At 35.5% G+C, this 15244-nt stretch overlaps 1 protein-coding gene across 21 annotated transcripts in view; it reads right to left on the bottom strand.

Moving 5' to 3' along the window:
- Positions 1–15244, bottom strand: part of PARD3 (par-3 family cell polarity regulator) — a 573907-nt gene that overhangs the window by 223540 nt on the left and 335123 nt on the right. For 13 of the 21 annotated variants that reach the window (XM_018057066.1, XM_018057068.1, XM_018057050.1 and 10 more), the window contains 3 exons: positions 13325–13453; positions 11004–11042; positions 1130–1318 (listed from right to left, as the gene is read on the bottom strand). In XM_018057066.1, coding sequence (XP_017912555.1) covers positions 1130–1318; positions 11004–11042; positions 13325–13453 — 357 coding nt within the window. The remainder of the gene's footprint in view (positions 1–1129; positions 1319–11003; positions 11043–13324; positions 13454–15244) is intronic. The other 8 variants (XM_018057067.1, XM_018057053.1, XM_018057069.1 and 5 more) reach the window with 1 other exon arrangement.

The raw sequence follows: 15244 nt of genomic DNA, 5'->3' as shown, positions 1-15244 counted from the left end.
AGGGAGGGATTAACCTTTCCCGTCAGGCAGGTCTGTGCCAGAACCTGAGCTAAGTCTCTGCAAAGATAATCTTCATTTCACTAGCATGAACCTGGGCTGTGAACTCGGAGATCAAAAATGAGGAGCTGAAGATAAGACTTTCATCCCCAAATGGCACATCACTGAGATTTCACCAGTTGTTTGATCCTGTTTAGGTTATTAGGCAAAAAGCCAGAAAACATTTAAGTGTTACAGGGGATCAGAATACGCCACCCCAAAACACACCACTTTGGCATAAGGATTATTCTCAGCGGAAGGCAAGTGAGAAATGTCAGACACAGAGAAAGGGCTCTATCCTCGCTGCCTCTGGCTGAACCCAGGGAAGAAGGTCCTTGCTGTGAAGATGCCAGGTCTCTTCTCTCTCACCTGGAAGTGGAGGGCGACCCTCACACAGAGACAGAGACTTACTGCGATGAGTCTTCAGAAACAAACCTATAAAAGGAGACTTTTCTTCCAGGGGTTCCCTTCAGAGGTTTACCATCCCACAACTGACTGCCGCTGGAAGCCCAAACCGTCTTTCTTCGTCTAATCCCTACTCTAAAACTTACCATCATTTGCTAAAATGGTATGAGAGTGAGTGAGTGAAGTCGCTCAGTCGTGTCCGACTCTTTGCGACCCCGTGGACTGTAGCCCACCAGGCTCCTCCACCCATGGGATTCTCCAGGCAAGAATACTGGAGAGGGTTGCCATTTCCTTCTCCAGGGGATCTTCCCAACCCAGGGATCGAATCCAGGTCTCCCGCATTGCGGGCAGATGCTTTAACCTCTGAGCCACTAGGAAGCCCAAATGGTATAAAATGGAAGCTAAAATGGTATACAAGCTTCTAAATCTAACGCTTCCTTAGGTTTTCACTTCTTCCTGGGGAGTCCCATACACATAAAATTGGAAATTTTACCATCAGTAAAATTTGTAAACTTTTTCTCCTGTTAATCTGTTTTTTATCGGTTTACTTCACAGGCCACAGAAACGAACATATATAGAGAAGAGGAATGATTTCACCCCAACCACTTAAATGTTTCCAAGGAATAGGGCTATAAATTAAACACTTTTGTGAGTGCGCATAAGCTTGATAAGACTGACATTGGCTTACTTTCGATGCTGCTCCTCCATTGATAATGGACTTGACGAAGATTCCCAAATCTGCGTGGTTCTCTTTCGACCGGTTACCTTTGACACTGACGCCAAGACCAGCAGATCCTGAATCATTCAGCGGAACTTCAAACGTCAGAAATTCCCGGGTGCCATCAGGCGTGAGAACAGTATCCTCATCTTCTGCTTTCTAACAGGAAACAAAATTGCACAGTTATATTCCAATGTTTCTGTTCTTTTGAAGGACTGCTAATGAGCAGTTCTTTAATCGTAACAGGCACAGTATTTCCACGGAAGTTCCACAACAGGATGCATAACAGCACACACTGCACCCCCTCCAGATGATTCCTGGAGCCAGCTGCTAATATTTTTATGTGACACTTGTTTCAATATCGAAACAAACCTAAACCAGATTCTGAGAAATACAGGAGAAAAAATGAAGCAGAAGGACTAAAGACATGTAGACCCTTAGAGTTTTGGTCTGTTTTTCTTTTTCGTGGGGGGTTTTCATCTGTTTATATATTCTAAACCACAGGAGAAAAACAGAAACAGCAGGCAATCAAAATAAATAAACATAACTCATTTGTCTCTTTGTTTTTCACTAGGAATTTTCAGTGTTATTAATAGATTAATGGTCATTAAGGGTGTATCATTTTATTCTCAAACAACAACAAATCCTGATAATACAGTCAGCAGAAAAAGGGGTCCATTTTCAGAGAGTTGCTAGAGAGTTTTAACCTTCAACATTTGTGAGACAAAGTAGAGATAAACAACTTTAGACAGATTTTTTTTTCCACAGTACTGTATGATACATACTGCAGCTGGTGGATATTATTCAAGCAATATTATTTAATTAAAGAGTTGTATATGCTGACCTTGATTTTGTAATAGTAGACATCAAGTGCATAAGAAGACTGCTGCAGAACCCAACACATTGCAGATGCACAAACTGCCCAGCTCCTCCCCAAAAGCAAGGAGCAAGTGAATGCCTTTAGGTATAACCTGATTAAAGGCAGTGTGATGACATATAAGTATTTGGACACTGGGAGAGAACGTCCTCTGCCTTCTGTAATCCTTGGTAGTGTTCCCAACTGTACGCTGGCCATCTAGACATAGGGCACAAGTTCTCTGAATCACAACTAAATGCCTCATCTAAGCTTACAAGTTTTCCTCCTTCTCTTTTCGTACTTTTGGAATATTTCTCCTGCATCCACCTAGTCATTCACACTGAGATTATCAAAATACGCTTGAAGAATGGTTAAACATCTAATGGTACTTAATGAGGCTGGACTATAAGGCATGCTTTGAGGATTGTCCTTTTAAGAACTGTTCAGTTACATATGTGTAAGCCTACTGCAGAGCAATGGAACTGTGGGTAGACTTCAGTATTTTTCTTTGCATCTCAACAAATTTTTTAAAATTTTCTAATAATTATCAAAATTAACATAATAATATAATTGTTAAAAGACATTTGGAAAGTTAACATGCAATCTGAGATATCTCAATCAGATGAGATAATTTTTGAAGTACAGAGTTGATCAGTAAGAGTCTTTTTTTAGATTATCATAATACAAGAGGTACATTATCCAAATCCACAATAATGTGATTTTTTTGTTGTTTCTAACTTACTAATAGTCAATGCTAACACTCTTTGTGCCATCTGGAAAGATAGTCTCAAAGTTATCAGGACAAGGTATGTTTAAAAAAAAAAACTCTAATATGTTAAAAATATGAAAATTATATAATAAAGAATATTTTTAAAAGAACTTGAGAAGATACAGAGGGATAGTATGTTAACTATACAAAGTACCAAAATCAAAATAAATCCTATACCTGTGCATTATAAAAGCCTTCTTACATTTAAAATATTCCCAGAGAATAATTACAGCTCAAATAAAAATCAATGGATTGGGGAAAAATAAACATTATACTCTATTAAAATACTGACATCATATTTACTATGCAAAAGTATCTTTATATATTTGTTTTGCTCTATAAATTTTATTTTCATCCATACGGTTCAAAACAATTGGAGAACATAAATAAAAACCTTGCATGAATGAACATAGCTACCTCAATATAAAATGTTTCTGATGTTTGAAATACAAAATCATATCAGAACACAATAGAGCCCTTCTAATTTAAATTCAGAGGAAACTGAAAGATAAAATTCACTTTGTGAATCAGAACCAGTACTTATATTCCTGGGAAAATTGCATTTGAAAAGACACAGAAACCAAAGACAGCCCCTTACAAGGGCACTTTTAAGTCTGATCATTCAGTGCATTTATTTGCCTCAAATCTGGAAGCTTCTTAATTGTCACTTACTGATTTGTAGCTTCAGTTTGATTTTTTAATGTTTACTTAATATATTGACATTTCCATAATGTTCTACTAAGACTTAAAATTTTCATTTTTCTTCTACTCGAAAAATCAAGATAAGGAGCTGACTGAATACGTGAACAGAAATTTTAATCAAGTTCAAATCATTTCCTGACATGTTGCCCTGCTCTGAACCTGTTTTAAAGGAGACTGTATTCTCCATGGAAAAGTTTCATTTCTTATGAAAACTGCAGGATGGGAGTTTAATACTCTTTCCCAGCTTTCTAATCGAGTCTTAAGTCATTATTGTCATTAAAAACATTTAAGTGAGAGATTTTACTTTTCACCTGATACTGTTGTATTAATCCATTTCGCTCTTGACGTAAGACTGAAATTAACATCAGTTTTTAGAACTTAATTCTCCAGAAGCAAAATGTTTTTTAAAAATTTGCTCTTCAAAAACTATTTCAAAGTCTACTTTATACAAAATTTTTCCAAAAATCTTACTAGTATGGGGATCTCTTCATTCTGATACAAGGAGAAGCTAATTTTCTATCATCTTCAACTGTTACTCCATCCAGATTCTGTACTGTATCAACTGTTTCTTGAGTCAAGATTTTTCGTAAAGAAACACAATAAATATTTTGTTTCCCTTTAATTTGCTCCTTAAGCCATTTGGACATGAATGTCACTCAAATACACATCATGTCCCTCATATGCACACGTGATTTTTTTCTATCAGTACAATCTGGCATGTTTTCCCTTAGCCATTACTCCATAGGCATTTTTGCCTTCTAATGCCCAGGAAAAAAGAGCATTTTTGCTAAGCATATTAGAAACAGAAAACTTAAGGTATAGGCAGTATGAAGGCTATTTATTTTCCCACTAATCCTCAGGATGGCAGAATAGATGCACACATATGTGCAGCGAGACAGAAAAACAGCCACAAGTGATCTGCACTAAAGCCTAGTTTTCCTTTCTGCCCCAAACAACAGTCCCAACAGCCGAGGGGACAGAGCTGGCCCACAGGCCACTCTGAGCCTGCAGTTAATTTGCAAACTTGCTAGCAAGGAAGTAGAAGTTGATTATATTATGCGGCCAAAACATGATCATTGGGCAGGGATTAGCACTAGGATGCGGAAGACAGGCAGGGCCAAAAATTTTATGATGAATCTTACAAAATAAGTACGGCATCATATTCTCATGCCTAACTTGAGTTTTCATACAAGTTAAAGACAGAATACACTAACTCAACATCTAGAGTTTAAATAATATGCAAGTATAACAGACAAATAATAATAACCATTTACAGTTTTAATCAAGAGCAGGATTTTTTAAAGTAAGAGATGGTTCTGGGTTTATATTTTTTGCACAAAGGAATAACCCTACAGTTTAATCTATAGATTTTATTTTATCCCATATGCAAGATGAATGTTTATGCATGATATTTGGGCTGATACTTTAAGGTTAATTTCTCTTATTAGCAAAGTTAAAATGCCATATCTGGTTTTATGTGCTCTTTTCTGATTCAAACAGTAGACCTAAAATAAATAACATTTAAATTTTTTTGTAATGTTTTGCTTGATGCTACAAATACTGAGGAGGGAAAAAAAAAAAAAGGTTTGTACCGTTGTTAATCTGTAATGTGAAGCCAGAAAAATCATTTCTCCAAGAAACCCCACAAACTCCAATTGAGGGACATTCTCAAAGTAATTTGCTCTTCAAAAATGAAAACCAAAGATAAACTGAAGAAACACTCTTGATTAAGAAAGACTAAAGAGACATGACAACAAGATGCCAGGCGTGATTGTACAGTGGAAACGGGACCAGAATCTGAGGCATATGTATCCATTCGTTTGTTCACGTCTGCACACCGTGAAGGACACTAACTGAGACATCAGGTGATACGACTCTGCTAAGTCAGTGCTGACTTCATGGCTTGATGGCTATAACCTGGTCACATGCAAAATGTCATTCTTTAGGACGCACACACTGAAAGGTTTACAGATGAAGGGGAATTATGTCTACAGTTTATCTCAATTCTGAAACAAATTATACAATGGAAAGGAAAGATGCAGATATTAGAGGGAGGGGGAGGGAAGAATGGAAGAAAATTACATATCAAATGTGGTTAAATATTAACAGAAAGACAAATATACTGGAGCTCCTCAGGCTATTCTCAAAACTTTTCTGAAAGAATGATGTTTTAGAATAAAAATTACACACAGTAATTAATCCACAATAGTATTGCTATATCTAAAACAGTCATTTTTAAAACAAACATATTTTTACTACCAAAATAATCTTTAAAATGATCTGAGTTCAATAGCAAAAAAAAAAAAGAATCAATTTTAAAGATAATTTTCATCACTCTACCATTAATGGAAGACAATAAAAAATAACTAAGATATATTTCCCAAGGGAAAGTCCACCAAACATTAGGAAACCTTTAACTTACTTTAGTGAAAGTAGGGAATTTCAAATGACTCCCCTAAAAATGGATACAGATTCATTATACAAAATCATTACTATTTTTGTAAGATCATGAAAATATCATTCTATCCCAATCTTGGAATAAGATTGTTTTAAAGTAAGTTTGAATTATTTGAATTGAAAAGTATTTTACTGAATCATGACTTAAAGCTTGAGTACTTAAAGCACTAGAAATAGCACATATTTTATAAAATTCTTTGTGATAATAGCAACATTTGATGGTCAAAGCCAAACTATTATGATTAATTTAACATATGATTACTTCAACATATGATTAGGTTAACATATGATTGTAGAAATCTTCAACAAAAACTCAAATTAGAGAATTTTGTATTCTTTCATCAGTGTTAGCCAGGAGAGTGCATGTTTGATGATCAGAAATGTTTGATGATCAGTTTCTCCCAAAGAATTTATACAAGGCTTTGAATGAAGAAGTACTAACCCATAATTCAACCCCCATTAGGCTCGCTATGTGCTTTGTCTTACTTTGGGCTATTTTTCCCCCAGCTTTCTTGAGATATATATGACATATAACACTGTGTAAACTTAGGATGTGCAAAGTGTTCATTTGATACATTTATATATTGCAAAACAATCAACAGCATAGTTTAGCTAACACACCTCCATCACCTCACAAAACTACAATTTTGTGGCAAGAACATTTAAGATCTACTGTCTTAGCAATTTTTGAGTATACAACACAGTATTATTAGCTATGATCACCATGCTCTACATTAGACCTCCAGAATTCATTCATCCTATGAACAGCAGAAGTCTGTACCCTTTGCCCAGTATCTCCTTTCCCTCACTCTCCTGATCCTCCAGTCCACCAGTCTTATCTCTGTCAGCGTGCAGGTCTTTCATCTCCTTGGTTAAATTTCTTCCTAAGTATCTTTTTTTGATCCTATTATAAATGGGATTTTCTTACTTTACAGTGGGGTCAACATGGTAGGCTTTCCTTGATCTACCACAACCATTACATTAATAAGCCTATAGCCAGACTTACTGATTAGCTCATTAATTTTCCAGATCAAGATTATAACCTATCAGTTAGCTTATCCTCAAATTTCCTCAGTGTATCCTTGCAGTTTCTACAAGGAAATCCCCCTGGCTCTGCAAGGGATCCTAAGTGGAGATTCCATGCACGTTAAATTTTTGACCTTTAAGCATGTTTCATATCTTATCCATATGCTCTAGTATCATCTCTAAAAACTATTTTCTATAGCCCTACTTATATCCAGTAGCTCTGAATTTGTTTTACATACAATGATATTCTTACATGGATCTTAAGAAGAGTTCTTGGGGGCCTTATAAAGCAGTTTTGCACTGTCCTTTAAAGCCCAAGGAAGAAATTGGTACTTCGGTAAGTTAAGGCCTGAGAGCCTGTAGGTAAATTCACTACTTCTTGAGATGCTTAATTTTGTGTCTATTTGGAAGGTGTTTTGGGATAAGATTAACATTTAAATTTGTGAATCTGAATAAAACAGATTACCTTCCATATCATCCAATCAGTTAAAGAAGAACAGAAAGATAGGCCTGCCTGAGCAAGAGGGATGCTCAAGCAGACTATCTTTGAACTTCATCCACGCTGTGGACTCTCCTAGGTCTCTGCTGGCCCACATTGCAGACTTTGACTTCCCAGCCTTCATAATCACACAAACCCATATCTTATAATGAGTCTCTCTATAACTATCTATACATCCCATTGGTCCCGTTTCTCTGGAGAACCCTGGCTAATACATACATGCATTATCTTGTCCAACCTGGATGAGCACAAAACTAAACTGTCAAGTGAAGAAACTTCCCAAAGGCAAGGAGTTTGTTCAAGTCATGGAATAAGTGACCTTGCTGCTGCTGCTACTGCTGCTAAGTCACCTCATTTGTGTCCAACTCTGTGTGACCCCATAGACAGCAGCCCACCAGGCTCCCCCGTCCCTGGGATTCTCCAGACAAGAACACTGGAGTGGGTTGCCATTTCCTTCTCCAAAGCATGAAAGTGAAAAGTGAAAGTGAAGTCACTCAGTCGTGTCCGACCCTCCACGACCCCATGGACCGCAGCCCACCAGGCTCCTCCATCCATGGGATTTTCCAGGCAAGAGTACTGGAGTGGGATGCCATTGCCTTCTCCAAGTGACCTTGAGCCTATGCTAAATAATTCAGCTTTTCATCCAATTTTGAATGGATAACCTAAAACTCAGTAGGGTTTCTAGCTACCCATTCTGGCTAATTAAAACAAAATTTAGAAGATGTACAAGAATACCAAGTCTCAGACATTTAAAAGGTCTATCAGCCATTGGTACAGCTTGGCTCATCTACCTAAATGACCTTTTTTACAATTTCTAAGACTTAATCAGTTCCGGGAGTCATTATAATCAACTAATTGGGCTTTAGGGCATTCCATTCTCAAGGTGCGCACAAACACCTGAAAGTTTAACGAATATAATGTCAGAGAACTTCACTACGTGAATGAATTTGAGACTTGCCACCAAAAGGTAGAGAGAGACCCTGAAAGCCAAGTTTTAAACTGTAATTTTAACATAAAACCTCTAACAGCCCCAAATGGTTTTGCCTATCAAAAGTAGAAAGAGAGACCCAGGTGTGAGACGACCAAAGAAAGAACAATAAACTGAAAACAAAACATTCAGACGCCCCCAAAAAAAACAACAACCCTTTACCTTTCTTTACCTAGCTTGGAAAAACCCTTATCAGAAACCATTTCCATTTCCATCTCAAGTCCGATTCACATACGCACATACCATCTCTTTTGTTCAGGGGCCTGAATGGGCATTGATTCTGGCATCTATCATGACTACAAAAGGTCTGGGGTGAGGCACAGAATAGAAGGCACCTGGGCATTCTCAATGGAATACTACCTTTAAAGCCAAAGCCGCTTCTTCCCAGTGGTAATCGAAAACTTCAGAGCTAATCCTCAGTTTCCTCACCAGGACTGATTACATGTTTCAAAAGAACACGCTGATCTTATGGCATCATTCTCCATCTCAGATCATCTTAGGCATTAACAGATACAGCTTATTTGTGACGCCATTCACTTTTCCAAAAAGTTCTATGATATTAAGGTTCCAAACACCAAACAGTGGTTCTTCACCCAAGGAACACACTGCAAAATACTTCCTGCTTTTAGTATCTATCTTGCAACTCTTTCATGGTGCAGTTATTGCTATACAAGTTTTTTAATACGTATTAATCAGACCCATCAGTCTGCTCTCTTAGGACATTTTGACTTTGTCATGCCAGGACAACCATTCACTAGCCAAATTTAACAGAAATTTTTCATATATTTCCTCAATACTTTTTGGTATGTTTTTAGATTTAATTTAATAATCAATTGAGATTTATTTTTTATGGTGAATAAAAAGGAATCTAAATTTTTTTTTTTTACAAAGGAATCTAACTTTTTAAAGTCAATGGCCAATTGTTCTAAATACTAAATAAACCACTCTTTACCACTATTTTGAAATGCCTCCTTTAACAAACATGTGCACACATGTAAACACTGGGACCGCTTCCATCATCAATGTGTTTAAATTATCTACTTGTCTGTTCCTACAACAACATCATGCTATTTCAATGCTTAGCTTTATAATGCATTTTGCTAGCATTGTTGTTTGTTAAAATAGGAAATAAAAAAGACATTTTTAAGCCCTACTTGATTCTTTAGAATTAATCTGTCTGATTTTGCCTCAACCTACCCCACCCACAACCACACACACACACACACACACACACACACACACCCCTACTGTGATTTTGATTAACTATCACAGACCTATTGATTTAATGGATAAAAAATGGAGGCTATGAATTTCCTATAACCTATACTTATAAACGTGTAATATTCTCCAGCTTGTTTCCTGACTTTTGTCAGAAGTCTGATTATTCATCCATTTTTTGTAACAATGGAATATTTGAAAATGATATTTTGCTTTTTTATTAGGTTCAAAGCTGTCTGGCTATGTATGTGTCAATGAAAATTAAATTATACTATATTTTAATAGTGCTAATTATGTCATTCAGATTCAAATATTCATGTTAGACATATTATTTGTCTAGCATGCCAAATTTGGAAAAATACATACTAGCATCACCCACTGTAGATATGGTTTTGCAAATTTTCATTTTCTTCACAAGGGTTTGATAATGACATGTTTTTGTGCTGTGATGTTTAATGTATAAACTATCCTGTCTGTTAGATTTTCTACTGGATGATATCATGTGTCAATATAAAATACCCTCTCTTTTTTTCCCCATGTAGTGCATTCACATATACAAAAAGATAAGCTTAGAAACTAATATGGCAATTCTTTCTCTTTCATTACGTTAGTACTGCCTGCCTATTATTTTATTTTCAGCCTATATTAAGATTTGTCTTCTAAACACCTATTTTTGCATTTTAATCAAAGCTGTGAAAACTTACTTCTGTTAGGAGAATTTTTAGTCCCATATAAAATGTCATAATAACTGATAATAAATTAAAAAATTATTAAATATGTTATTATGACAATATGTTTAGTCTAACTGCTGACATATTTTAGTTTTCCTATTTATGACACATTTTTATGCCTTATAGTCCTATTTTTTTTTACTTGAGTTTTCTTTTTTTCATTTTTGTAGCCAGTTATAGCACTTCACAACTCATAAAATACTTTACATAGATATATGTATGTATGTATGTATGTATGTGTCATATATATATGTGTGTATGTGTGTGTCTTATATGCGCATGAGTGTGTGTGGGTGTGTGTATATGAAATTACGAAGCTCACCAATTTTAGTCCCTCTTATCATGCAGGTGAATAGGAGAGCCTTTAACGTCCATTTTTTAGCACTGTCTGATCAAAAATAATCATGAAATAGTCTTCATTTGGGGTAGTAGCAATAAGTCACTTAGAGCAAGATCAGTTTATGATTTAATAAATCTATGTAGGATCTATTATGAGCCAGGAAAAGAGAGGACAAGTAACTTCATAATTAATTAGTAAGAAGTTAGTTCAATTTATCTTTCCAACATCTCTGCATCCTGCAAAAGACAAAGCTCTTACCGTTTCTTTTGGAATCTGCATCTGGCTTGGCTCTGCATTCTAGAAGAATTGAAGAAAAACATAAATACAGACTGACCAAAGCCATCTTCAACACACAGGGAGACAAAGCTTTACTTTCAAGGAAAAATTGTTTTTTCTTAAAAATCAACAAAATATATAGAAGGTGATCAAATTATGGTTGATATATTACTCTGTCTTACAAAGTTTCATTGATATGGTTATGTTATCTTGTGTGTGCGTGTGTGCTGTGGAGGGTGGTTCTTTAAAATTTTTTCTCTAGATGTAAATTTTTAGTTGCTCATTTGGAGTACATCATGAATTTATTACTGGGAGGAAAACAAATCCCACAAAACTGCTTCTCTATTCCTGGCACTGTTTCTAATTTTGTTTTCTAATTTTCCTAACTAAGTCTAAATTATAAAGTATATTGTAATTTGATAGCTAGGCCAGATAATAACAGTCTGAACCACAGTCTGAACCGCAAGCATTATACTTTATAATATTACACAGGTTATAAATGTGATATGGTTTTCATGTACTATAGAGTCGATTTAATTAATATAGTTATATGGTTGACTTACTAAAAAGGTACCTATTGATAAATTTTGCTTTAGACATAGAATTTAAATACAAACACCCCAAAGAAAGGAAAAGTGTTCTGTATCATTTTAAACACCACCCCCCACCTTTAAGTTTTCAGAATTTTCTTTTTTTAAATCTTGTATAGCAGCTGCAATGTGAATAATAAACTGACGGCCTACTGGCTCACTCCTTAATGAAAAGCTCACAAGCAATAAATTAAATAACCAAGAAAAAAAAAAAAAAAGAAGGCAGCAGAAGGGGAAAACAGAAGCCTGGCAGATCAAACTTGGGCCAGGAGAACCTGACTAACCTTAAGCTGGTCTATGCTGGCAGGAACTCAGGAAAGGCTGTAAGAGCAGCAGTTAAGCTTTGGCAACCTAATAATGCCAACTATCACCCAGGCTCAGACACACTGAGGAAGGACTAAGGCTTCATTGCATAGAAAGTTCAGTCTTTTTTTTTTTAAGTGCTCATTTACAATTTAATAGAGACAACTCCAGATTTAGGATCAGGTGGCATTTTAAGCACAAAATTGGATAACAGTGGGGGGAAATGGAAAACTGAATTTAAATTGAGAAATAATGCATTAAACATTTTTAAACAGAAATAAAGACGTTTTTGTCATTTCTTAAAATCTATTTAAAACACAAGTGTTCAGTTTTCAGCCCTATCACAATCTGAAATTTCCATGAAATCACAGTAAATTGTCAATGTGTGTGTCACCAAGGGATGAGATATTTCCATGACTAAAAGGTATTTGTTTTATAATAAAGGGGAATTTTTACTAACCATGGCACATCTATATTTGAAGGATTAGCCTAAGAGAATTAGGGTAATCAGAAGAATTTTGAAACCGCATCCCTAAAACCTACCCACTCTAGTATATATGGATTAATTATTGTTTAGATAAAGCTAAAAGCTATCTGAAAGACAGATTAAATGCCCTAAAATGACCCAACTAGAATATCTTTTGAAATATACCAAATATCACTTGTTTTTGAAGTAAATTGATTTTCCTACTACATCAAAATAAAAAAAATTAAGGTGATTACTTATATTACCAAGAACCATGTCAATTTAATATACATATTTCACTCACACCGATACTGCACAAATACCAGTATCTAATATTTAGATACATTGACATATGTATAAAAAGTGAAATAAATAGTTTGCAAACAAACCCCTTTTCTTTTATGTCATTCCAAATAATGTCTATATTAGGAATTAATGCCCCCAGGGCTTCTTGTATCTCAGGTCTTTTTACTTTCAGTAAGACTATTTAATTAAGGCCCTCTTTTTCATACAACAGTAAGCAAGCATCTTTATTTGGCTTAGCTACATGTACCATGAAAACTTGAAATATGAAAATTTGTCATATGTAGTGGAGAATATGGCAAGCTTTCAACAACAGCCTTTGAAGTGACAGTTATGGAATAATCGACATCTCTGTATTCAATCAGTTCATCTAAAAGCGTTCAGTAATAAACATTTGCTGTCCTAGAAAATATTCCTGCAATTTGATTTTCAAATATTTATGCATGCAACATTGTGGATATTTATTTCCAAAAGGGAGGAAATGTGAGTAAAGAATGCTTATATTATGTTAAGACTGAAAGATATATAAAATGTAGAAATGGCTTGGAAAATGTTTTAATAAACATTGGCTAGCAGGTAGCTAGCCCAGATCCCTGACTCATGTGTGTCGGAAACCATTCATCTGCTCTGAAGTTACACACCAGTTCCCTCGGGTGGAAGGCATCTTCTTGGCGAAAGACCAGAAGGCTCACAGTCCCTTCCATCTTGGTGCTTCTCAACAAGGAAACAACTTCCTCCTGGGATTTGCCTGCTAGATCGACTCCATTAACCTAAAACAAACAAAAAGTTTTCAGCGATGATACCACGCAAACAGATTAACAGGAGACGAGACACATTCTAGACTGACCATGTCTGCCATGGAACGAGGCTCATTACATGACATATTCTGCCCTGATCTGGTAACCACCAGGCTGCTCGGGCCAACAATGAAAGGCATACCAGCTATCTTGAAGCAAGGCAGGAAACAGTCAATCTTTCAGATCTCATCAATAAATCAAAAGCATAGCCACTAGCACATTAACAAGTAACCAGAGATACAAATATCGCTACAATGCCACATTGGCACAAAACTTCCTATTTTTGAACTCAGATTCCGTGATGCCCTTATTCATCACAGATTTTCTTATATCAAAATTTAAAAGGGCCACCTTTACAGGGGTAGTAAAACACACTAAAAATATTTTGGTAAAAGCATCTTAGCTTCCATTGAAATGTTATTGAAAATTATGGCAACAACTTTTTATCACTAAATAGCAAACACAGAAGAATCTCTACAAAATAAAAAGAGGGCAAGCAGCATTTCATCTCAAGATTTTTCAATGTTTTAAGAGAATTCTACCAGGAAAACAATAAAGACAGAGATAGATTTTAAACAACCACATCCTGGGGAGTCTCATTATTGTAGAAATTATAATAACATTACCAGCAACAGGACATAGCTAACAGAAATGAGAATGGAAATTTCTTTTAAAAAGTATCCAATACTACTTTTTTTAGACAGAAATAACATTGAGTTAAGGCAATTAAGTGTATCACTTAAATAGTAACATCAAAACTTTTCTGTAGTTACAATATGTTTTGGAACCCTTCGGTAGTAACAGGTTTAAAGAAAGAAAAAATTTTCTAGATCATTTTTAAAAATTAATCACATGATACTTGTTTTAAATGTACAGGCTTAAAAATATCCAGATACTCAGAAAACTTTTTGCCCATGGAACTGTTGGTATTCTGTAGATATAACTACAGATACTATAAAGTTAGGTTAAAATACGCTTGACGGCTAGAGAAAAGAAAGCCTAATTCTGAAGAGGTACAGCTCGCAGGCCCTTCCATTCCTCAAAAGGTAGAGCAAAAGCCTCTCTAATGTGTCACAAGTAAAGTGATTACATGATGAAAGGGAGACACAAAAATAAAGTGATTACCTTCTGCAAAGAAGAAGGCAGCGGTGGGGTGGGGTGGAGGGGTGGGGAGGTGCAGGGAGAGAGGGGAAAAGGGGGACAGGGAAACAGACTGTTTTGGTTTTTTTTTTTTTTTTAGGGGCAAAAAATAACTGGCTCATGTCCCAGATGAGACACTTTCTAAATGAAACAAGCTACAACTACAAATGGGGACTAATACTCACCCTCACTCATAGCCTGAGGACAGGAGGTTCTTTCAGCAAACAATACCAGAAACACAATTTGTACTCAAACCTTTCTTTTTATTGGGCTTCTATCTGTATCCCTTTAAAACGTGGTGTCACACTAACAGACAAAGAGGAAAAAGGGAGATTGAAGGAATCTAGGCCTAAAATGTATATGTGGGAAAAAATCTGGAAGCTATTCCTTGGTTTCATTACTTTTCAAAAAATTTTTAGGAGGAGAGCTAGAGCTGGAGACATTCAAGCTACATATGAGACTACAAATTAAGGAAAAAGGAAAACATCATAAACATTTACCTTAACATTAGCATATTTTAAAGTATAGTTAAATTACAATGTTGTATTAATTTCTGATATACAGCAAAGTGAGTTAGTTATACACATATATACATTATTTTTTTAAATAATCTTTTTCAACGCC

This window comes from Capra hircus, chromosome 13 (genome assembly GCF_001704415.2).
Source record: "Capra hircus breed San Clemente chromosome 13, ASM170441v1, whole genome shotgun sequence".
Lineage (NCBI taxonomy): Eukaryota > Metazoa > Chordata > Mammalia > Artiodactyla > Bovidae > Capra > Capra hircus.
The sequence above is the reverse complement of the archived record's forward strand: the minus strand, read 5'-3'. Positions and strand labels throughout refer to the sequence as shown.